Source organism: Bombina bombina, chromosome 5, assembly GCF_027579735.1.
Source record: "Bombina bombina isolate aBomBom1 chromosome 5, aBomBom1.pri, whole genome shotgun sequence".
NCBI lineage: Eukaryota > Metazoa > Chordata > Amphibia > Anura > Bombinatoridae > Bombina > Bombina bombina.
In genome coordinates this window covers 34,277,004-34,303,124 of record NC_069503.1, presented here as the reverse complement: position 1 = coordinate 34,303,124, position 26,121 = coordinate 34,277,004, and the positions used below count along the sequence as shown (strand labels likewise).

Below are 26,121 nucleotides of genomic sequence, written 5' to 3'. Positions count from 1 at the left end.
GAGCATCTTTCATCAATAAACCTCTTAATGAGCCCTACCAGAATTTACAAATTTTCCCAGATCTGTCTCTCCATACTCTTGCAAAAAGGAGATCCTTTCAACAGATGACACAAACCCTGAGGCACCATAACATCAAATACAGATGGGGGTTTCCAGTAAAAATCTTCTTCAGGCATGATGAACAATCCTATACTATCTCAACCTTGGAACAAGGTCTAAAAGTCCTTCACAACTTGAGCCTGGCTCACCCTAGGGATATCAAGACAAGGCGAAAGAACACCTCCAAAGTCCTTAACTCTGCAGCTCCGGAATGGCATCCTCCAGCGGAGACATCTCCTCCTCAGAAGGACAGTGACCTAGCTGGTCAATCAAGTCATTTGTGACAGTAATTTTCCATTTCAGGTCATTGTTGTTGTCTTTTCTCCATCTGGAACTCCTAGATAGCCCCAGAGCTTACATACGGGTACTTCCCATACTCTAACCTTGCTCTGAGGGCGGAAAACCGTCCAGCAACCTCCTACCTGATTGAAGGACTCATCCAGGTAAACCCAAGAGCCTACATACGGGTACATCACTTACTCTTTTATGGCTCTGGGCTGTTTTATTGCATCTTCATGCTGTTTCTTGTTGTACATTGTATTTCATGTTGACACTGCATTCTCTGTTTATCTCTATGTTATGGATCACTAATCTGTGTCCCTGCGGGTTGGTTCCTGCTTTCCCCCTCCTTGTTTGGGGGGGGGGGGAGCTGGGACCCTCCCGCGGGGAGATAATGGATTCCATTTGCCTCCTCTAAAAGATGACACTTAATTTAAGCAAGTACAACATTTTATGCTGGTTCCTATATGTTATGTTCATTTACTGATATCTTCCACCCCCTCTAGTTAGTCTAAATTAAAAGATCCGACAGATACCCCATACTCTTACCTGGAGGGGAATAGGGAAGACATTTTTTTTTTCTTTTTTTTAATTTCAGGTAGCAATGGTAACAAATGTACCGTGTATATATTTACCTGTGTTCGTAGAGGGAATAGATCTAACACTGAGACTCATCTTCAACTTTTACTTTGTATACTCTGAATTGTATGAATATGGTAATGTATCTCTGGGTTCTCTTTCCTACTTGGAGTTCAGTCAGTAACAATGACTCAATGATATTATTGAATGTCTGTATAAGTTAAGTTTAGTTAAATAGATCATACAAGGCATCACCCCTCTATCTCTGATACCCCTACATATACACGTCACTCTACAATACCACCCTCCACAAATCGCGCCCTCCCATGTGAGGTTTTCTAATCCTCGCCCCTATTCTCTAGCACAAATTTGCCTTACTATCTGCTATTCCCACACATATCATCTATCATAACCTGGGGGTTACCTCCCTGTTAGGCACCCTCACCTCCTCACAATTACACTCCTCACACCTTCTAACGATTACCTATACCCTCCATTCCTGCTTCAATCTTCCCTGCATACACACATCCTGTACGCTAGACCGCTCGGTAGCCCAGATACACACTTTATCTAAAGTAACGTGACACATTATAAGGCTCCACCTCCCCCCCCCGCCTTCTCCCTCCAGCTTCATTCATCTCTTCCAGTTTCCTTATTTAAAGCGGCTCTTGTCCGCTGAATACCCCAGACCCCCTTAACTCTCTCACACAGTAGTTATTCATTATTGGAACTATACCTATAGCAGTACACAACACCAGCTGACTCTCCCATCCCTAGATCCCCTGACCCGAGGCACCCACCTCCTATCCACTCTCATTTCACACATACCTGCCTTGCCCCCCCCCCTCTCACCCTGTGACCATGAATGACATCAAACTTATTACTCTAAACACAAAAGGGCTTAACTCCCCTACAAAGCGCAGTCTCCTTCATAACTACCTATATAAAAACAATATCGACGTAGCTTTTATTCAGGAGACACACTGGATCTCCACCTCAGGGACTTCCCATGCCACTCGCCGCTACCCCACAGTATTTGAAGCCACATACTCCTCTAAATCTAGAGGAGTAGCAATATTTTTTAGCAAAAATGTTCAATGCGAACCACTATATACTGAATGTGATCCTGCAGCCAGATTTATCATCTTAGTATGTCAGCTCAACAGACAACCAGTTACTCTTGTTAACCTGTATGCCCCTAATTCTAAGCAGATTGGATTCCTCAGATCGCTCCTCCGATCTGTTTTCGCAGTAAAGCAAGGGACGCTCATTATGGGTGGGGACTATAACTTACTATGGGATATACATTTAGATAGAATTGGACCAAGCAATCATCACAGCGACAGAAACATACTTTCACTTTCCAAAGCCTTCCAGACCCTAATGGCACAGCACGATCTTTATGATATTTTTAGATCGTTCCACCCACAGGAGAAAGACTTCACCTTCTATTCCGCTCCACATAAATCACACTCCCGTATAGATTACTTTTTTTCAAATGCCACATTATTACCACAGGTATCCTACACCAAAATAGCCACGATATCATGGTCAGACCATGATGCCCTACACCTACGGCTCGGCCCATCCCTCGCATCCCATTCCCCTCCTGGCTGGCGACTACAGGACTGGACAATTACGGACCCAACCCTAAAACTAGAACTGAAATCTATAATCACAGATTACCTTAAACTAAACGATAATCAGCAAACATCGATACAGTACCTATGGGCTGCACTTAAAGCAGTCCTGAGAGGCTACCTTATACAAGCCGAATCTACCGCCCGTCGGCGGAACAACACAACCCTCTCAGCCCTAAACATACAGCTGAGACAGTTAAGAACCTTACTGAAATCACAGTACTCCCCGTCAGTGAATCGTCAAATAGTAGACATCACCAATCAAATTCAACAACTGGAAATACACAAAACACACAGACTACTAGAAAAGTTCAAAAGAATATACTACCACCAAAGCAATAAAGCTAATGGTCTACTAGCATTAAAACTTAAACATCGGACTGCCCAATCTCGCATCATGGCCATTCATGACCCGCAAGATAAACTAGTCTACTCTCCCTTAGATATAGGAAACTCATTCAAACGATTTTATCATACCCTGTACAATATAGAGGAATCACAAGACATGCAGACTTACTCTACAGAGAAAATAGCCTCTTATTTGGAGACTATTTCTCTCCCTAGCCTTGATCCAGAAAAAGCTCGGACCTTGACAGCACCAGTCACACTAGTCGAAGTACAGCATGTCATACAATCCATGAAACTAGGTAAATCCCCAGGCCCTGATGGTTTTACTGCAAGATTTTATAAGACCTTCCAACACTTACTCACCCCCATCCTCTGTAGGCTCTGTCAGGAAACCATGAGTAAAGGCTCTTTCCTAGCAGAATATTTAGAAGCCACTATAGTGACAATCTTGAAACCAGGTAAACCACCAGATCGGTGTTCCAACTACCGCCCAATCTCTTTACTAAATCTGGACACTAAAATTTATGCCAAATTGCTCGCCAATAGACTCTCAGTGGTTGTCCCATCTCTTGTGGACCTTGACCAGGTGGGCTTCATTCCACATAGAGAGGGCCCAGACGCAACAAGACGCATCCTGAGCCTCCTACATTTTGCCTCAAAACAACAGATCCCCCTTCTGGCCCTGTCCTTGGATGCCGAAAAGGCGTTTGACAGGGTCAGATGGGACTACTTATGGAAAACGATGGAATCCTTCCGAATCCCAGATGCATTCATACTCGCAGTCAAGGCCCTCTACTCCAGTCCCTCAGCTAGGGTGAGTGGAGTAGGTTTCCAGTCCTCCTCATTCACCATATCTAATGGCACTAGGCAGGGGTGCCCTTTGTCGCCCCTGCTGTTTGCCTTAGCTATTGAACCCCTAGCCCAGAGTATCAGAGAGGACCCACGGATATCAGGTCTCTTCATTGGGACGCAGACCCATACTATCTCATTATACGCAGACGACATTACCCTCTTTTTATCTTCACCCGAGAGCTCCCTCCCTCCCGTTTTCGAGATAATAGAAAACTTTGGTAAATTGAGTTACTACAAGCTTAACATCACGAAAACAGAGGCCCTTCCTATACACATCTCCTCTGAGACCCTGGTCCGTTTACAAAAGAAATACCGTTTCCATTGGAATGAATCTACCCTTAAGATCTTGGGTATATCCCTTAGCCCTGACCCATCCGTCACAATCACCCACAATTATTCGGATAGAATCCCAGAGTTCAGGAAACTGCTAGAAACATGGGAATTCCGTGAAATTTCATGGACTGGCCGCATCGCGGCGATAAAAATGTCCTTTCTCCCCAAAATCTCTTACCTCTTCAGATCCATACCGTACAACATTCCTAGATCCATTCTAAACAAATTACAGAGCCTAATGACATCTTATATCTGGAGAGGTAACAGACCCAGAACTTCAAGGCGAACTTTAGAGAAACCAATTGAACACGGAGGCCTCGCCCTCCCCAACCTTATAAACTACTATTATGCGGCCAGGCTCTCACACCTTTTAGCCTGGAGCAACACGGTACGCCAATCGAAATGGCAGATCCTTGAATCAGAACTAATCCCAACTTCACTTAGCCTAACGGATCTCCTCTGGATTCCGTCACATCATAGACAACAACTGAACAGTACCCTTCCAGTATTAAAACACGCGTATCAGATATGGGATCAAGTCCGACATAATCCAGCCATATCACCTTACCCTTCACCCATACTCACGGTTCGAGGCGCGCTGTTTTGCCTACCAGATTCACACCCCGAAGCTTGGCGACACAGACAGATTCAGACTGTGATAGATTTCTATATTGGAGACAGGTGGCTCTCGCACCCTAACTTTTGTTCTATATACCAAATTCCTCCTAATCTTAGCTTTGAGGCATACCGACTGAGCACACGCCTACGCACATGGGGATATCCAAAAACTAATCTTAGACAACCCACGATCTGGGAATCTATGTGGCAACGAGCCTCCAATATCACTCACCCTTTAGCTGCGCACTACAACCTCCTCAACAATGCAAACTCTCCACTTAAAATCCCACAACACTTAGCATGGGAAAGAGAACTGGGCTTCTCCGCAGATCTTAAGACATGGCAAGCCAGAATACTGGTAACCAAAAAACTGATACACTCTGCAACTCTATGGGAGTTACATTATAAAATTTTAGTCCGCTGGCACTTAGTCCCAACCGCATTACACAGAATCCATAATACTTGCCCCCCTACATGTTGGCGTCGGTGCCAACACCTGGGCACTGCACAACATATCTGGTGGTCATGCCCAGCCATCCAGCCGCTATGGGAAAAAGTCTATAGCCTCCTTTCCACCTTGGGAATCACAATACAATACACGCCTGTAACAGCCTTGCTCCATCTACAGATGCCGAACCTTTCCACCTCAAAAGAAGCCCTTGCAATTTATGTTCTCATGGCCACAAAATTAACAATAGCCAGAGCATGGAGAAACGAAAACCCCCCGTCCTTCGCTCAGACACTCAATGTAATCCACTATATTGGACAGATGGAGCAATACTCCTATAGGACCTTAGATAAAACTGACTCTTTCATCGAGATCTGGTCTCCGTGGCTTACAAAATTCCCTAACTGGGGTACATATCACACAACCACTCCGCAAACTTAAATATGTCTCGATTTCTTTCCCATCCCACCCCCTTCTCCCCCTCTCATCTCCCCTCCCGGGCAGGGAACCCCTTCTCTCTTTCCATCCATTTCCTACCATCCACACTGCATACTCTTCAGTACTGCTACATATACTTCTTTGAAATAACTACCCTTATTACTTTTACATATGCCAACCCCACTCCCCCCTTAAAATAAAAACGAATTGAGTCCACTCTTAATATGACAGGGGTTATAATATATATTTACAACTGGGTATTGTACTGTTATATGGAAGTGACATGTCTTGCTCTCCATTTGGTTTCTTCTTGGACACTCAATGGTTGCCACGATGTTGTTGGTACTCTGAATGTTCGTTCGGTGTATATCTCACCCAGCTGTTGTTCTGTTGCTTTGCATTGATCTCAATAAAAAAATTATTTGTTAAAAAAAAAAAAAAAAAAAAAAATATCAAACTCTTGCTTGTAGAAAATAAAAACTACATTATTTCCACCACATTCACTTTACCTTCCGATTGCTTAGAGCCGGCAAAGAGAATGACTGGGCTGTGGAGCTGGAGGGGGAGCTATATGGACAGCTCTGCTGTGTGCTCTCTATGCCACTTCCTGTTGGGAAGGAGAATATCCCACAAGTAAAGGATGAATCCGTGGACTCGATACATCTTACAAGAGAAATAATTAGTAAATGAATAGTGTCTATATCAGAGGAGAAAGCGGATTCTATTAAGACCATTAATGGAGAATTATAAACATTACAGAATAAAGTATCACTAGGTTATTTTTTTTTAGTAGTTCAAAGAGAAAGTGTGAAGAAATTAATTTTAAAGAAAATGTTTATTGGCTGTTTTATTTTTCATTGTTTTGCAAGCCTTAGCACAAGTTACTAGCATAGTTATATAGCTTCATGTTGAAGTTTAGTAGTTTTTACTTGCTTAGTGTTCACGTTTAAGGTATCATTTAAATTATATAGAGTAGCTGTGAGTTATTCTCGGTAGAAATGCAATAAATGTCTTTAATTAGTATTATATACCCACAATGTTTTTTCCTAGATTTAAATGACATATGATAAATTAAGGTATTAAAGGAAATTGTGATGCTTAGAAAAGAGAAATAGTTATGTTGTGTATAATTGTGATTGCATCAGAGTGCGTGCTCATCTTGTGCTGTTTTGTTTCCTTCTTAGACTCCTTCTGACTCAAGTATCTGTTACTGTGGGATCCACCTATCTCCCTTGTCTACCCCATGAACAAACCATCATACTTACATTATGTACCTGCAGGTGGACACTTGCTTATGTGCAAGGCATCCCTACTGCACTGGACTATGGTATTAAAGCAGAGTGTCTGAGGGAGGTGGAACTCTAAGAGGACAAAGACTTATTAAAGTGATAAGTGGCCACCCAGAGATGCTTATGCTGTTCCCATGTTATGCTTCACTGTGTACAGTGTACAGAGCAAGAAACTGTAAGAAATATTGGGGGGTGCTAGCTATGCAGGTTGAGAAATAAAGATGCAGTGTTGTTTGGGGTAGATGGGGGTTTGGCTGGGTCTTGGAGCAGATAGATCAGTTTGGGGATTCTGGGAGGTATTGGAGAGATACTGTACTATTATCCTGTGCCCTATTGGCTATTATAGCAGTAAGTGTATGGATTTATATACAGTATTCTCACACAGATTCATGTTATACCATAGTATTAGGCTTACATTGGTATTAAGAGATTTACTCACTTTCTGTGCCTTTTATATAGCTGTTATCGGTTTTAAATATTATATAATTTTTATGGTATATTATTTTGTTAGAATAAAATTGTGGAATGTTAGGACATATAACCAAAGTGCCACAATCTTTTACTTAAGCAGCCATCGATAAACTTACATTGAACTGTTGTTTTTTTCTGTATTCTGCATCTGTTCTTTGGGAAGTAAAATCTTTATATTGTTACTGACGTAACCATGCAGCTAAGAGCATTTTCACATTCCTATGTTATCTTGTTGTTCAAGGATGAATGTCTCCAGTCTTATACAAAGGACTTTGTTCCTGTTAAGTTGTATTACCTCATTGGTGAAAGGGGGCGTGTATGAAGACTCTCAGTGTCGTTACATGTATGTGATTTGTAATATATAATCCAGCCCTGCTAAGAATAAAGCAGAGCAAACTTAGATTCCATCATGTGTGCATGTCTGATTCTTTCTGTCCAAGGCCTTGAATGTGAAATACTCAATTCCAGTGATAAGTGTAACATACTGATTTTTATTATTAAGATTATGAAGTGGTACCCTGGCAATCTCAGACCTAACACTTACCTTAGATTAAGCTGCAAATAGCCTCCTGCACCTTTTCTATATCATGCAGCAGGAACAGTAAAACAGTTATTTTAAAATGAATATTGTTTCTGGCCACTTTGAAATGGCTGCCAAGCTCAACCTACTGATGACATCATGATCTGGGCTGCATATAGCGCCTAATCACAAAAGGCTCACTAGTTGGATTTAACAGACTGTCCTTGCTATGCAATTCAGCAGAGTGCCTAGATGCAGCCTGATCATGATGTCATCAGTGGGCGGAGCTTGACAGCCATTTCAAAGTGACCAGAGACAATATTCCATTTAAAATAACTGTTTTACTGTTACTGCTGCATGATATAGAAAGGGGTGCAGGAGGATATTTGCAGATTTATCTAAGGTAAGACTTTAAGATGACTAAGGTGTACTACTGGGAGCTAGCTGAGCATATATGGTGAGCCAATGACAAGAGACTCCTGTGTGTAGTCACCAGCCAGCTCTCAGTAGCACATACGTTTGTTAACAGAAGTGAAATTAAATTACACAATCTATCTGAATCATGAAATTGCAATTTCCTATCCTTTTAAGTATGATTTAAGTAATATAAAATGTTTGTATATAAAGTCTTGCTCGTGATTAAATTATCTGGGTTGGTGTAGGTTGGAGGTTAATTTGATATTGTTTTATGTGCGGTTAAAGGGACAGTAAAGTCAAAATTAAACAAATGGATTGGATAGAACAGGAGATTTAAAAAACTTTCCAATTTACTTATCATTTGTGCTTAGTTCTTTTAGTATCCTTTGTTAAAGAGTAAACCTAGGTGAACTCAGGAGCATGCATGTATCTTCAGACAGCAGAGGTTGCAAGAACATTTATAGCAATGTTTTACATAGTTACAAAAACTGCTGCACAGAGTGCTAAATACATGTGCACGCCCCAAAGCTCATATAATATCAGCCTCCTAGGTTTACTTTATCACAAAGGATACCAAAAGAACAAAGCAAATTAGATAATAGAAGTAAATTAGACAGATAGGTAAAATTGCTGCTCTGAGTTATCAGCGTTTAACTTTCACTGTCAGATTTGACTTCTGTCTTTGATGTTTTCCTAATTATTCTGTGATATTGTGTTTTTAATTAGACAAAAAACACAAAATACTGGTCTGGATTACAATTACTTTTTATTTGCATGAAAAACAATTGTATATCATTATATAGTAAACAGCAGCATTACATGATATATGCACACAATGGTATAAATATACCTAAAACTTGTGTTCTTGATACAAAGGGATTTATCAGACATATAATGTTCCCTTTATATATACAGTATGTGCTATTATCAGTTCTTGTGGCTTCTGACTAACATGAAAACATCTAACAGACATAATATCAAGTTACAGGACATGACACACATATTACATACCCAGTATACATGTACGTTATAGTAGCCATTTAAATTAAACTGATTATGATCACGTATGTACTGGTTACTGATATTGTGTCTCATTAAATAAAATCAAAAATTCTTCAAATGGAGGCACTGTGGGTGGCTGAGGGTTACAGTCTGGAGGACTGTTAAAGCCTGTGCATGGCACAGCACCGTACATCAATAATGACGTCACTAAATCTTGAGGCTTAGTTAGGGAAGCCCAGGCCCCTGCTGACACTGCCTCTGTGCTGAACACCCCCTGCATCTGTCTTAGCATGGTGGACCTCTTGACCCTTCTTTCTAACAAGGCTCCGCCACCAGCACATCATTAGGAAAAAAAAACCTGTCATGTTAATGAATGTTAAATTAATGTGGTAATGTCACCCCTTGGAGGGTGTCACTCGGGTGTAGTCTGCACCCACCGCACCCCCTAGTGATGCTCAATCAGTTTATATGAAAGAAACTATCTACTAGTCTGTATCTATTTATATATCTGTCTATATTTTTATGCCTATTTTCTATCCATCTGTTTATGTCTGTATCTACTAATGTTTTTCTAATTATATATATATATATATATATATATATATATATATATATATATATATATATATATACACAGGGAGTGCAGAATTATTAGGCAAATGAGTATTTTTACCACATCATCCTCTTTATGCATGTTGTCTTACTCCAAGCTATATAGGCTCGAAAGCCTACTATCAATTAAGCATATTAGGTGATGTGCATCTCTGTAATGAGAAGGGGTGTGGTCTAATGACATCAACACCCTATATCAGGTGTGCATAATTATTAGGCAACTTCCTTTCCTTTGGCAAAATGGGTCAAAAGAAGGACTTGACAGGCTCAGAAAAGTCAAAAATAGTGAGATATCTTGCAGAGGGATGCAGCACTCTTAAAATTGCAAAGCTTCTGAAGCGTGATCATCGAACAATCAAGCGTTTCATTCAAAATAGTCAACAGGGTCGCAAGAAGCGTGTGGAAAAACCAAGGCGCAAAATAACTGCCCATGAACTGAGAAAAGTCAAGCGTGCAGCTGCCAAGATGCCACTTGCCACCAGTTTGGCCATATTTCAGCATCAACATCACTGGAGTGCCCAAAAGCACAAGGTGTGCAATACTCAGAGACATGGCCAAGGTAAGAAAGGCTGAAATACGACCACCACTGAACAAGACACACAAGCTGAAACGTCAAGACTGGGCCAAGAAATATCTCAAGACTGATTTTTCTAAGGTTTTATGGACTGATGAAATGAGAGTGAGTCTTGATGGGCCAGATGGATGGGCCCGTGGCTGGATTGGTAAAGGGCAGAGAGCTCCAGTCCGACTCAGACGCCAGCAAGGTGGAGGTGGAGTACTGGTTTGGGCTGGTATCAAAGATGAGCTTGTGGGGCCTTTTCGGGTTGAGGATGGAGTCAAGCTCAACTCCCAGTCCTACTGCCAGTTTCTGGAAGACACATTCTTCAAGCAGTGGTACAGGAAGAAGTCTGCATCCTTCAAGAAAAACATGATTTTCATGCAGGACAATGCTCCATCACACGCGTCCAAGTACTCCACAGCGTGGCTGGCAAGAAAGGGTATAAAAGAAGAAAATCTAATGACATGGCCTCCTTGTTCACCTGATCTGAACCCCATTGAGAACCTGTGGTCCATCATCAAATGTGAGATTTACAAGGAGGGAAAACAGTACACCTCTCTGAACAGTGTCTGGGAGGCTGTGGTTGCTGCTGCACGCAATGTTGATGGTGAACAGATCAAAACACTGACAGAATCCATGGATGGCAGGCTTTTGAGTGTCCTTGCAAAGAAAGGTGGCTATATTGGTCACTGATTTGTTTTTGTTTTGTTTTTGAATGTCAGAAATGTATATTTGTGAATGTTGAGATGTTATATTGGTTTCACTGGTAAAAATAAATAATTGAAATGGGTATATATTTGTTTTTTGTTAAGTTGCCTAATAATTATGCACAGTAATAGTCACCTGCACACACAGATATCCCCCTAAAATAGCTATAACTAAAAACAAACTAAAAACTACTTCCAAAACTATTCAGCTTTGATATTAATGAGTTTTTTGGGTTCATTGAGAACATGGTTGTTGTTCAATAATAAAATTAATCCTCAAAAATACAACTTGCCTAATAATTCTGCACTCCCTGTATATATATATATATATATATATATATATATACACACACACATATATATATATGTCTCTGTTTATGTATATACCTTTCTTTCAGTCTGTCTACCAAACTGAATATATCTGACTATATCTAGCTATCATTGCTGTGTGTGTATTAAATTAAACATTCTAACACTCAATCCTTTAAATGGCATACCAAAAAATGGTAAAATATATTTTGCAAAGTGCCAGGGAATCGGCTGGGCAAAAGGTGGCATCCCTACTTTCTAAACATGTAAAAGGATTCACAATGGAACAAACCTTTCACAAGTTTTGAGATCACTCATTTGTGTAAAACTTTTTCCACACTCTGTATATGTGAAAGGCTTTTCTCCTGTGTGAATCCTTTCATGACTTTTCAGACTACTCTTGTGTAAAACTTTTTCCACACTCTGTACATGTGAATGGATTTTCCCCTGTGTGAATCCTTTCATGAGTTTTCAGATGATCCATTTGTGTAAAACATTTTCCACACTCTGTACACGTGAAAAGGTTTTCTCCTGTGTGAATCCTTTCATGAGTTTTCAGATTACTAATTTGTGTAAAACCTTTTCCACACTCTGTACATGTGAATGGATTTTCCCCTGTGTGAATCCTTTCATGAGTTTTCAGATGATCCATTTGTGTAAAACATTTTCCACACTCTGTACACGTGAAAAGGTTTTCTCCTGTGTGAATCCTTTCATGAGTTTTCAGATTACTAATTTGTGTAAAACTTTTTCCACACTCTGTACATGTGAAAGGCTTTTCTCCTGTGTGAATCCTTTCATGAGTTTTCAGATAACTCTTTTGTGTAAAACTTTTTCCACACTCTGTACATGTGAAAGGCTTTTCTCCTGTGTGAATCTTTTCATGAGTTTTCAGATAAATCTTAATTGTAAATCCTTTTCCACACTCTGTACATGTGAAAGGCTTTTCTCCTGTGTGACTCCTTTCATGAGTTTTCAGACTACTCTTTCGTGTAAAACTTTTTCCACACACTGTACATGTGAAATGCTTTTTTCCTGTGTGGCTCCTTTCATGAATTTTCAGACTACTCTTTCGTGCAAAACTTTTTCCACACTCTGTACACGTGAAAGGCTTTTCTCCTGTGTGAATACCTTCATGATATTTCAGACTACTCTTTTGTGTAAAACTTTTTCCACACTCTGTACACGTGAAAGGCTTTTCTCCTGTGTGAATAACTTCATGATATTTCAGACTACTTATTTGTGTAAAACTTTTTCCACACTCTGTACATGTGAAAGGCTTTTCTCCTGTGTGAATCCTTTCATGAGTTTTCAGATCACCCTTTTGTGTAAAACATTTTCCACACTCTGTACACGTGAAAAGGTTTTCTCCTGTGTGAATCTTTTCATGAGTTTTCAGATAACTCTTTTGTGTAAAACTTTTTCCACACTCTGTACATGTGAATGGATTTTCCCCTGTGTGAATCCTTTCATGAGTTTTCAGATTACTCAGATGTATAAAAAAAATTCCACACTCTGTACATGTGAAAGGCTTTTCTCCGGTGTGAATCGTTTCATGCTTTTTCAGATCATTCTTTTGTGTAAAACTTTTTCCACACTCTGTACATGTGAAAGGCTTTTTTCCGCAGTGAATCCTTTCATGCCTTTTAAGTTCACTCTTTTCTGTAAAACTTTTTCCACACTCTGTACATGTGAAAAGCTTTTCTCCTGTGTGAATCTTTTTATGAGTTTTCAGATTAGCCATTAGTGTAAAACATTTGCCGCACTCAGTACATGTGTGTGGTTTCTCACCAGTGTGCATTTTGTAGTGTTTTAGTAGATGAGACTTCCATCTAAAGCTTTTCTCACACTTTGTACATTGGAAAGGTTTCTCCTTTGTATGAATCATTTGGCTAGATTGTAGACTTTTCCCTTCTTTAATATGTTTTGAAATCTCAGTAAATGTGTGTGGTTTATCCTCTGGGATAATAATTTCACTAGATAAATCATAAATGTTGTCCTCTTGTTTGATGACTAAATTACTCTCTGTACAAAATGATTGCTTCCCAGTTCCTGCCAATTCATCATCATTTTTAAATATCTGGTGTGATATCCCCAATGTTTGTGAATAGTCATTAGTGTCTAAGACTTTTGGAATTTGCGGTATCATTCTGATACTTCCTGTAGTGAAGGATGGATATGAACTATTCATGTGTTCATCTACATAAAAAATGGAAGACAAATAAGAATGTTTATTCTTTATAATACTGTATAATCAATCCAAATAAAAAAAATTATACTAAAAAATGTCTTTCGTTTTGTATTTTTAAATTTATTTAGCTGTAAATCACAAATTAAAAAGGTTGACATAGAATGTAAACATTACTACATCATAGTAACCTAAATGACTGATTACTGATAAAAAACAAAATTTATGCTTACCTGATAAATTTCTTTCTCTTGTGGTGTATCCAGTCCACGGTTCATCCATTACTTGTGGGATATTCTCCTTCCCAACAGGAACTTGCCAGTGGACACCCACAGCATTGTCTAAATATTAAGTGATGTCATCACCTGATTGAATTAAAGTGCAAATATGAAAACCTGTGGAGATAGTGGTAACTTTAAACCATATTAAATTGTGTGCAAACTAGGTCACATACAGCGCCGTGTATATTTTAGTGTCTAAATACTAAGTGGTAAATGCCATTTTATGTGTATATATAATGAATATTAAATGGGATACCTAACTGTATCTCACTCAAAACTAACTATTAAGTGATGCTAAACTGAGTGTGCAGGGACAGAATAATATAAACACTCAAAAATGGTGATTTGTAATAACTGAGAACCAGAAGAAGAAGAGTTATTTTATAAAGGCAAGCTATTTGCTTTTAATAATTTGTATCTTGCTCTTGATAAAGACTTGTCAAAAGTTGAAACGCGTTGTAACTTAATATTTAGACACAGTAATATATATGTATAAAATTTTTGTCCATAATATTTCGCACCCTAATAAGAATTAGTATAAACTCTTCCTAAATATGGAAATAGCCACATAATTATATACACTTTAATACAGAATTATGTAGACTAATTCTCACTGTTTTAGATACATCTTAACTGGGGACTTACAATTAGACCTCTTAAAAGTTTTTAACCTGTGATTACCAAAATACAGGCATTATAATACCATGCCGCCCAATTTTTACGTTTTAATCGAATCAGTTCCCTTAAAAGTTTTTAACCCGTGATTACTATAATTATTTTCATTTGTTCTTGTTATGTCCTTTTGTTTTAATGTCACAATACATATAATGCATATATCGTTGTTATGATGTAGAGACATAAAATTGTTTTTATTCTGTATCCCCTGAGAACCCTGTGTGTTCAAAAATTACAGCTCAGAGCTAAATGTTCACCACATTAGCATAGTATCAATGCTTTCAAACTTTGACTTTGTTTTTTGTATGTTTTTATATATAGAGAAGAACAAATACTGTTCATTTTCGAAACTCTTCGAGCCGAGGAGATAGCTACTAAAAACAAAACTTTCCAAGATAAAAGTTTAATATCTATGGAATGCAAAGGTTCAAACGGAACCCCTTGAAGAACTAAATTTAAACTCCATGGCGGTGCAACAGGTTTAAACACAGGCTTGATTCTAACTAAAGCCTGACAAAACGCCTGAACGTCTGGAACCTCAGCCAGACGTTTGTGCAAAAGAATAGACAGAGCAGAAATCTGTCCCTTTAAGGAACTAGCAGACAATCCTTTCTCCAATCCCTCTTGGAGAAAGGATAAGATTATAGGAATCCTGACTTTACTCCATGAGTAACCCTTGGATTCACACCAATGAAGATATTTACACCATATCTTATGATAGATTTTCCTGGTGACAGGCTTTCGAGCCTGAATTAAGGTATCAATGACCGACTCGGAAAAACCACGCTTTGATAGAATCAAGCGTTCAATCTCAAAGCAGTCAGACGCAGAGAATTTAGATTTGGATGTTTGAAAGGACCTTGAAGTAGAAGGTCCTGCCTTAGCGGCAGAGTCCATGGTGGAAAGGATAACATGTCCACCAGATCTGCATACCAAGTCCTGCGTGGCCATGCAGGAGCTATCAAAATCACTGAAGCTCTCACCTGCTTGATCTTGGCAATCAGACGAGGCAGCAGAGGAAACGGTGGAAACACATAAGCCAGGCTGAAGGACCAGGGCGCTGCTAGAGCATCTATCAGCGCTGCCTTGGGATCCCTGGACCCGTAACGAGGAAGCTTGGCATTCTGACGAGATGCCATGAGATCCAGTTCTAGTTTGCCCCATAGTTGAACCAACTGGGCAAATACCTCCGGATGGAGCTCCCACTCCCCCGGATGAAAAGTCTGCCGACTTAGGAAATCCGCCTCCCAGTTCTCTACTCCTGGGATATGGATAGCTGAGAGATGGCAAGAGTGAACCTCTGCCCATAGAATTATCTTTGAAACCTCCAACATTGCCAGGGGGCTCCTTGTACCCCCCTGATGGTTGATATAGGCTACAGTCGTGATGTTGTCCGACTGAAATCTGATGAACCTGACCTCAGCTAGTTGAGGCCAAGCCTGAAGAGCATTGAATATCGCTCTTAGTTCCAGAATGTTTATCGGAAGGAGGGCTTCCTCCTGAGTCCATGAACCCTGAGCTTTCAGGGAGCTCCAGACTGTGCCCCAGCCCAGAAGGCTGGCATCTGTTGTCACTATAGTCCATTCTGGCCTGCGGAAACTCATTCCCCTGGACAGATGGACCCGAGATAGCCACCAGAGAAGAGAATCCCTGGTCTCTTGATCCAGATTTAGCAGAGGGGACAAATCTGTGTAATCCCCATTCCACTGACTGAGCATGCAAAGTTGCAGTGGTCTGAGATGTAGGCGGGCAAACGGAACTATGTCCATTGCCGCTACCATTAGGCCGATTACTTTCATACACTGAGCCACTGACAACTGAGAAGTGGAATAAAGAGCACGGCAGGAAGTTAGAAGCTTTGACAACCTGACCTCTGTCAGAAAAATCTTCATTTCTACTGAATCTATCAGAGTTCCTAGGAAGGAAACTCTTGTGAGAGGGGAGAGAGAACTCTTTCCTTCGTTCATCTTCCACCCGTGAGACCTCAGGAATGCCAGAATAATGTCCGTATGGGTCTTGGCGATTTGAAAATTTGACGCCTGAATCAGAATGTCGTCTAGGTAAGGAGCCACCGCTATGCCTCGTGGCCTTAGAACCACCAGTAGGGACCCTAGAACCTTCGTAAAGATTATTGGTGCCGTGGCTAACCCGAAGGGAAGAGCCACAAACTGGTAATGCCTGTCTAGGAAGGCAAACCTGAGAAACCGATGATGATCTCTGTGTATTGGAATGTGGAGATAAGCATCCTTTAAGTCCACGGTAGTCATATATTGACCCCCTGGATCATAGGTAGGATGGTTCGAATAGTCTCCATCTTGAAGGATGGGACCCTGAGAAATTTGTTTAGGATCTTGAGATCTAAGATTGGTCTGAAAGTTCCCTCTTTTTTGGGAACTATAAACAGATTTGAATAGAATCCCTGCCCTTGTTCCTCCCTTGAAACTGGGTGGATCACTCCCATAACCAGAAGGTCTTGAATGCAACGTAAGAATGCCTCTCTCTTTATCTGGTTTGCAGATAATTGTGAGAGATTAAATCTCACCTTTGGAGATGAGGCTTTGAAATCCAGAAGATATCCCTGGGAAACAATCTCCAGAGCCCAGGGATCCTGGACGTCTCTTGCCCAAGCCTGGGCGAAGAGAGAAAGTCTGTCCCCAACTAGATCCGGTCCCGGATCGGGGGCTACTCCTTCATGCTGTCTTAGAGGCAACAGCAGGTTTTTTGGCCTGCTTTCCCTTGTTCCAAGCCTGGTTAGGTCTCCAGACTGGCTTGGACTGCGCAAAATTTCCTTCTTGTTTTGCAGTAGAGGAAGTTGAAGCTGCGCCACTCTTGAAGTTTCGAAAGGAACGAAAATTAGTCTGTTTGGTCCTTAATTTGTTGGACCTATCCTGGGGAAGGGCGTGGCCTTTTCCTCCAGTAATATCAGAAATGATCTCCTTCAATCCAGGCCCGAATAGGGTCTGCCCTTTGAAGGGGATGTTGAGAAGCTTAGACTTTGAAGTAACGTCAGCTGACCAGGATTTAAGCCATAGCGCCCTACGTACCTGAATGGCAAAACCTGAATTCTTAGCCGTTAGCTTTGTTAAATGAAAAACGGTGTCAGAAATAAATGAATTGGCTAACTTAAGAGCTTTAAGCCTGTCTAGGATATCATCCAATGGGGTCTCCACCTGTAGAGCCTCTTCAAGAGACTCGAACCAGAAAGCCACTGCAGCAGTGACTGGGGCAATGCATGCAAGAGGCTGGAGAATAAAACCGTGTTGTATAAAGATTTTCTTAAGGAAACCCTCTAATTTTTTATCCATTGGATCTAGGAAAGCACAACTGTCCTCGACGGGGATAGTTGTACGCTTAGCTAGGGTAGAGACTGCTCCCTCCACCTTAGGGACCGTCTGCCACGAGTCCCGTGTAGCGGCATATATGGGAAACATCTTTTTAAAAGCAGGAGGGGGAGAGAATGGTACACCTGGTCTATCCCATTCCTTCATAATAAGTTCTGAAAACCTCTTAGGGATTGGAAAAACATCAATGTAAACAGGCACTGCAAAGTATTTGTCCATTTTACACAATTTCTCTGGGACTACAATGGTGTCACAGTCATCCAGAGTCGCTAAAACCTCCCTGAGCAACACGCGGAGGTGTTCAAGCTTAAATTTAAATGCTGTCATTTCAGAGTCAGACTGAAGTAACGCCTTCCCTGAATCAGAAATGTCACCCACAGATAGAAGCTCTCCTGCTTCAGCTTCTGTACATTGTGAGGGATTACCAGACATAGCTACTAAAGCGTCAGAAAGCTTTGTATTTGTTCTAGCCCCAGAGCTGTCTCGCTTTCCTTGTAACCCTGGCAGATTGGACAATACCTCTGTGAGGGTATGATTCATAACTGCCGCCATGTCTTGTAAGGTAAATGCATTAGACGCGCTAGATGTACTTGGCGTCACTTGAGCGGGAGTTATAGGTTCTGACACATGGGGAGAGCTAGATGGCATAATCTCCCTTTTGTCAGTCTGAGAAACCTCTGGTGATAAATCTTTAAAAGCCATAATATGGTCTTTATAATTTATAGAAAGGTTAGTGCATTTGGTACACATTCTAAGAGGGGGTTCCACAATGGCTTCTAAACATAATGAACAAGGAGCTTCCTCTATGTCAGACATGTTTAACAGACTAGTAATGAGACCAGCAAACTTGGAAAACACTTTAATAAATGTGAAAAAGCAATTAAACAAAAACGGTACTGTAGCTTTAAGAGAAAAAAACTACCACATAAACTGCAAAACCGTGTTAAAAAGTAGTAAACTCTATGACATTTTTACAGTGTATATAAGAGACTAAAACAGCATTGCACCCACTTGCAAATGGATGATTAACCCCTTAGGCCCCAAACCGGATTAGAAAAACGGTAAAACTGTTAAAAACCAGTCAAACACACTGCCACAGCTCTGCTGTGGCTCCTACCTGCCCTTAAACACGATTTTTTGCAGGAAAAAAACCCTCTATAATGGTCCTAGATGCCAGAGGACTCCTTTAGGGAAGCTGGATGTCTCAGTCTGGATATCAACTGCGCATAAAGTGCGCAAAAATAGGCCCCTCCCACCATGCGCTCAAAGTAAGAGGGCCTTAAAAAAGTACTCCTAGGAGTAATCTAACAGCCATGTGGAAAACTAGGCCCCAAATAAAGATTTATCACCCTCAGAGAAAAAAACGTTTTTTTCTGTAAGTTATGCAAACGTTTTTACACTAAGTAATATGAGAGTTAACATGAATATTACCCTTATCTTGTAAGCATGATCCCAGTAATTGTTAAATCACTGTATCAGGCTTACCTCAAATATACCAGGCACTGTCAGCATTTTCTAGACCTCATCATCTCTCTAGAAAAAATATATACTGAACATACCTCAAAGCAGGTGATCTGCAAACCGTCCCCCCAACTGAAGTTTTCTTTCCATACTCTTCAGTTATGTGTGAGAACAGCAATGGACCTTAGTTACAAACCACTAAGATCATCAACCTCCAGGCAGATTCTTCTTCCAATTTCTGCCTGAGAGTAAAACAGTACAACGCCAGTACCGTTTAAAAATAACAAACTCTTGATTGAAGGTAAAAACTACACTAAGTCACCACATATCTCTTGATACTTCCTTTCTTGTCGAGAGCTGCAAGAGAATGACTGGGGGTGGCAGTTAGGGGAGGAGCTATATAGAGAGCTCTGCTGTGGGTGTCCTCTTGCAGCTTCCTGTTGGGAAGGAGAATATCCCACAAGTAATGGATGAACCCGTGGACTGGATAGACCTTTACAAGAGAAAACATCAGTGTAAACAGGCACTGCAAAGTATTTTTCCATTTTACACAATTTCTCTGGAACCACAATGGGGTCACAGTCATCCAGAGTCGCTAAAACCTCCCTAAGCAATAAGCGGAGGTGTTCAAGTTTAAATTTAAACGCTGTCATTTCAGAATCAGACTGAAGTAACGCCTTCCCTGAGTCTGAAATGTCACCCACAGATAGAAGCTCACCTGCCTCGGCTTCTGAGTATTGTGAGGGTATATCGGACACAGGCATTTAAGCGTCAGAAAGCTCTGTATTAGTTCTAGCCCCAGAGCTGTCTCGCTTTCCTTGTAGCCCTGGCAGTTTGGAGAATACCTCTGAGAGGGTAGCATTCATAACTGCCGCCATGTCCTGTAAGGTAAAAGAATTAGATGCGCTAGATGTACTTGGCGTCACTTGAGCGGGAGTAATAGGTTCTGACATATGGGGAGAGTTAGATGGCATAATCTCCCTCTTTTCAGTCAGGGAATCCCCTGGAGATAAATCTTTAAGCGCCATAATATGGTCTTTATAGTTTATAGAAATTTCAGTACATTTGGTACACATTCTAAGAGGGGGTTCCACCATGGCTTCCAAACATATTGAACAAGGAGTTTCCTCTATGTCAGACATGTTTAACAGACTAGTAATGAGACAAGCAAGCTTGGAAAACACTTTAATAAAGGTGAAACAGCAATTAAACAAAAACGTTACTGTGCCTTTAAGAGAAAAAAACTACCACATAAACTGCAAAACAGTGTAAAAATACAGTAAAGTCTTTGAAATTTTTACAGTGTGTGTAAGGGACTAAAGCAACATTGCACCCACTTGCAAATGGATGATTAACCCCTTAGGCCCCAAACCGGATTGAAAAACGTTAAAAAACGTTAAAAGTCAATTGAACACCTTGCCACAGCTCTGCTGAGGCTCCTACCTGCCCTCAAATACGATTTTGTGCAGAAATAACCCCTTTGAAATGGTCCTCAGATGCCAGAGGACTCCTCTAGGGAAGCTGGATGTCTCAGTCTGAATTAAAACTGCGCAGTTAGAGCGCTAAAATAGGCCCCTCCCACCATGTACTGGATGTCAGAGGGGCCTTAAGAAAATACTCCTAGGAGTATCTGACTAGCCATGTGGAAACTAGGCCCCAAATAAAGACTAATCTCCCTCAGAGAAAAAAACGTCCTATTTATGAAATAATGTAAACGTTTTGTCACTAAGCAATATGAATATTAACATGAGTATTACCCTGTTTTGTAAGCATGATCCCAGTCGCTGTTAAATCACTGCATCAGGCTTACCTCAAATACACAAGGCTCTGTCAGCATTTTCTAGAACTTATTCATCTCTCTAGAAATAAAAATACTGAACATACCTCAAAGCAGGTAATCTGCAGACCGTTCCCCCAACTGAAGTTTTCCCATATTCTTCAGTTATGTGTGAGAACAGCAATGGACCTTAGTTACAAACCGCTAAGATCATCAAACCTCCAGGCAGAATTATTCTTCTAATTTCTGCCTGAGAGTAAAACAGTACAACGCCGGTACCGTTTAAAAATAACAAACTCTTGATTGAAGGTAAAACTACACTAAGTCACCACATATCTCTTGATACTTCCTTTCTTGTCGAGAGTTGCAAGAGAATGACTGGGGGTGGCAGTTAGGGGAGGAGCTATATAGACAGCTCTGCTGTGGGTGTCCTCTTGCAACTTCCTGTTGGGAAGGAGAATATCCCACAAGTAATGGATGAACCCGTGGACTGGATACACCTTACAAGAGAAACAAGTTATAGGACCGCATTAAACAAGGTGCGTGTGGATAATGTTCTCAGCCAGGGAACAAGTACATCTGTATTCTGGGCAGGAGAGGTAGCATCCGCCATCCTCATTTAACATTGCACAAGCAACTGCACATACAGTCCTCCTGGCTCATGCACAACCAGTTGGGTAAGAACATGAGGTCTTAATTATCACAGACTAGTAATCAGTGTAAGATGTTTTGAGAGGGTGTGGTTGTTTGATTTATATAAACAGACAAAAACTGTATTAGTTTAATAATACTCACTGTAAAATTAAACACACAAATCAATGGTGGTTCTGTTGTGGGGAACACTAGGGGAGTTGTGCGCCTTACACACATGGGGAAAATGTAGGCATAAGTGCAGTTATGGGTGTTCCATGAGTGAGGTCAGGGCAGGGGAAGGAGGAGTTGCAGGTTTTCTGAGTACTGAACAGGTCAGGGGGTGAAGTTAGGCAGTTGTTGGACATGGTCTGTTTAAAAGGTCAGAGGGGGAGTAGTATTTTTTACCCTTCTCGTCGGCCCAATGGGGGTTGCTCCTTCTTTATAACATCACTGACAAATGTTATTAAAATATGCAGATATAAATATAATAGTTAATATTTGTTTAATGAGTGATCCATTCTATTTCCCAGTAATTAAAGTCAGCATAATATCTATTTTACTCACCTAACACATATGAGTTCATGCTGATAACAGGCTCCAATGTCTGTGCTCAGGAAGAAGGTTCCCTTATTCACTCCAGTTACATCAATACCTCATATCTCTCAGTGCTCTGGCCGTGTCTGTAAAAAGTATATTAAATGGTTTAGACAGATAATAATAAATAATGGTTCTGATTAACTGTACGTATGGTATAATTAAAGGCACACATAACAATTCATGTGATACAGATCAGCTGATTAGGTTATTACATATGTGCTATTGATTCAGCACAAGCATTTAGTACAGTTAGCGCTGTGGGTGTTATAATTACATTACATGTGATACAGATCAGCTGTTTAGGTTATTACATATGTGCTATTGATTCAGCACAAGCATTTAGTACAGTTAGCTCTGTGAGAGTTATAATTACATTGCATGTGATACAGATCAGCTGATTAGGTTATTACATATGTGCTATTGATTCAGCACAAGCATTTAGTACAGTTAGCTCTGTGAGTGTTATAATTACATTGCATGTGATACAGATCAGCTGTTTAGGTTATTACATATGTGCTATTGATTCAGCACAAGCATTTAGTACAGTTAGCTCTGTGAGTGTTATAATTACATTGCATGTGATACAGATCAGCTGATTAGGTTATTACATATGTGCTATTGATTCAGCACAAGCATTTAGTACAGTTAGCTCTGTGGGTGTTATAATTACATTGCATGTGATACAGATCAGCTGATTAGGTTATTACATATGTGCTATTGATTCAGCACAAGCATTTAGTAAAGTTAGCTCTGTGAGTGTTATAATTGCCCCTTAAATATGAATCTTCCCAGATCTATACAACATAATGGTAGAAAATCTATTTAAGTGGGGCCATATCACAACTTTACAAATATATTATAATCTTTATTTTCTATCGTTTATATGAAACAATATTTTCTCCTGAAACAAATGTTAGATATCAGTTGTTTAAATATAAGTTAAATTGGTTACTGCAGTATTGGTATTGTACTTCCTACTAATTCTCACTGTCAGACATTTTGTCATGCGCTCCACCCCCAGTCCTTTAACTTCTCTTGGTCAATACTGAGTTGTCTTAAATCACACTGCAAGGGGGTGTGGGAGAGATAGGCACTAACATGTTCATATCAATTGTTATCTTGGATAAAGTTAAGAAAATATAAGAATTTTTGTTTACATAGAGTGATAATATAATGAGATAACAGCAAACAGTTATTTTACATAAAAATAAAGCTAAAGGTGAAATTTCCCATACACTTGCTCAGCTAGCTCCCAGTAGCGTATTGCTGCTGCTTCAATAAAGGATACCTAGAGAATGGAGCAAATATAATAGGAGTCAGTTGGAAAGTTATTGAAAATGATATGTTCTATTTAAATAATTAAAAACATTTGGGTTTCTTGTTATTTTAAGAGAAAAACAAATTTACAGGACACTGTCCCTTTAAGTCTGTGATCATGTGACATAAACAGCAGCAGCTGAAGGTGCAGAATACACTTACTAAGGTCTTTACTAACAACAAGAATCAGTCACAGATCAGTGGGATAAACAGGTGCAGCTAATAGAAATAAGAAATGTATTATAAAATAACCTCATTAGAAATAAAATAATATGCAGATCACAAGATATTTATCATTAGATCAGTGATGAGACTGATACAACAGGGCCATAAGCTGAGTGATATTTATTACTGGAGCAAATAGCAGCTTCACACTAATATTAAATGAAAATGGTTTATCTGGGCTCTACAGTTAATTATAAACCTATAGGGAAATACAGGATTCTAATTGGCTGATACTTAAAGGGACACTGAACCCAATTTTTTTTCTTGCATGATTCAGATAGAGCATGCAATTTTAAGCAACTATCTAATTTACTCCTATAATCAATTTGTCTTCATTCTCTTGTTATCTTTATTTGAATAGCAAGAATGTAAGTTTAGAAGACGGACCATTTTTGGTTCACAACCTGGGTTGTCCTTGCTGATTGGATAGCACCAATAAACAAGTGCTGTCCTGTGGCCTGGACCAAAAATTGCTGGCTCCTTAGCTTAGATGCCTTTTTCAAATAAAGAAAGCAAGAGAATGAAGAAAAATTGATAATAGGAGTAAAATAGAAAGTTGCTTAGAACTGCATTCTCTGAATCATGAAAGAAAAAAATTGGGTTTAGTGTCCCTTTAAGAATCTGATGCTCATTGGATAACAGGAACAACCCCCACAAATGTATTATCGGACAGACCTCCTCAAGCTTAAAAATATTGTCTGGTTCTGCTAAAAACATTAATTTTACCAAAAACTATAAATCATTATCTATTAAATTAGCCCTTTAAATTAAATAACTAAACATTAAATTCATTAACACAGCATGAAAAATATAGAAAACTAATTAAATAAGTACAGTTGACTTTTTATATAAACTCAGTTTCTTATATGAAGTGAAATATTTTATCTTTATCATAAAACACAGAACAATATTTTCTCATCATTATATAAAACACAACAGCGTGAGGCTGCTAATAAAGATTTATGTCAGGTTTTGCACATTACCGTTTAGCAGAAGCTCTGTAAGTATGAAGTCTCTCTGGTTCCTCCTGTGATATCACTGAGTGTTACACAGATATTTATACTAATGTGGGAGTGTCACCTTTCCCTGTGTGACTCACATGAGTACAACTTGTCAGTTGGGAGACAATGAGAAGGTCACACCTTTTGTTCTCATATAGATGTCTATTGTCCCCTCTGGTGTCACATGATTACAGAGTCCCTGCCTCCCCCTCAGGGTGTGATTATCATATGGATAAGTAAGCAGGAAACAAACTGTTTATTTAAAGGTGAGAGATGTTTCTGTTGTGTCCTAAAATATCTCAGGATACAGCATTATATTATGTGTTTATTGATGGACAGTGTTATTCTAACATAATTTAGTTGCAAACAGATGTTTAATATTAACATTTTATTAGATACATAGAGTATGTTATACAATGCTGAGTATTTCAATATTAATAATTTGACCCTTTTATTGTTTGTTAACTAACTGTACTGTTTCTTTTTCTAATCTCTCTAGCAAACATTATACACACACACACATATATATACATATATATATATACACACACACACAATTCTACACATATAAATTGCTGTACTTTGCCACTAACTGTGTGCTTTTGTAATTAGTCACTGTATTATTAGAAGGGGGCCATCAGTTATGTAACATTTATTTCCATACATATCCTATTATATAAAAGGCCAAGTGTGTTTGTCCGAAGCTGTCATGCGCAGTAGAGACAGCACGAGGACAAACACACCTGGCCTTTGAGTCCTACTCCCTAGCTGATCTGCGGCAGAATTGGGCGTGGCCGGGGCGGCGTGACGGGGACGTGAAGGGAGCGTGGCCTGATGTGAAGGGGCGTGGTCGGGAGCGGTCGCAAAATAGAGAGGGGAGAGAGATAGAGAGGAGGGGAGAGAGAGGAGAGGAGGGAAAAGAGGAGAGGGGAGAAAAGAGGAGAGGAGGGAAAAGAGGAGGGGGGGGGGAAGAGGAGAGGGGGGGGGGGGAGAGGAGAGGGGGGGAAAAGAGGAGAGGGGGGGAAAAGAGGAGAGGGGGGGGAAAAGAGGAGAGGGGGGGAAAAGAGGAGAGGGGGGTAAAGAGGAGAGGGGGGGGAAAAGAGGA

The 26,121-nt window shown here is 40.1% G+C and overlaps 1 protein-coding gene and 1 long non-coding RNA gene across 2 annotated transcripts; both read right to left on the bottom strand.

Moving 5' to 3' along the window:
• Positions 1 to 11,532: 11,532 nt before the first annotated feature.
• On the bottom strand, positions 11,533 to 13,688 carry LOC128659768 (oocyte zinc finger protein XlCOF6-like). Its single transcript, XM_053713342.1, has one exon. It carries the CDS (start codon positions 13,667 to 13,669, stop codon positions 11,915 to 11,917), a length of 1,755 nt encoding a protein of 584 aa, XP_053569317.1. The 5' UTR covers positions 13,670 to 13,688; the 3' UTR covers positions 11,533 to 11,914.
• A 253-nt stretch (positions 13,689 to 13,941) lies between these two features.
• On the bottom strand, positions 13,942 to 23,846 carry LOC128659189 (uncharacterized). Its single transcript, XR_008402308.1, has 3 exons — positions 23,709 to 23,846; positions 22,441 to 22,556; positions 13,942 to 14,073 (listed from the first exon to the last, which is right to left on the bottom strand). It is a non-coding gene; the product is annotated as an uncharacterized LOC128659189 (long non-coding RNA).
• Positions 23,847 to 26,121: the final 2,275 nt, after the last annotated feature.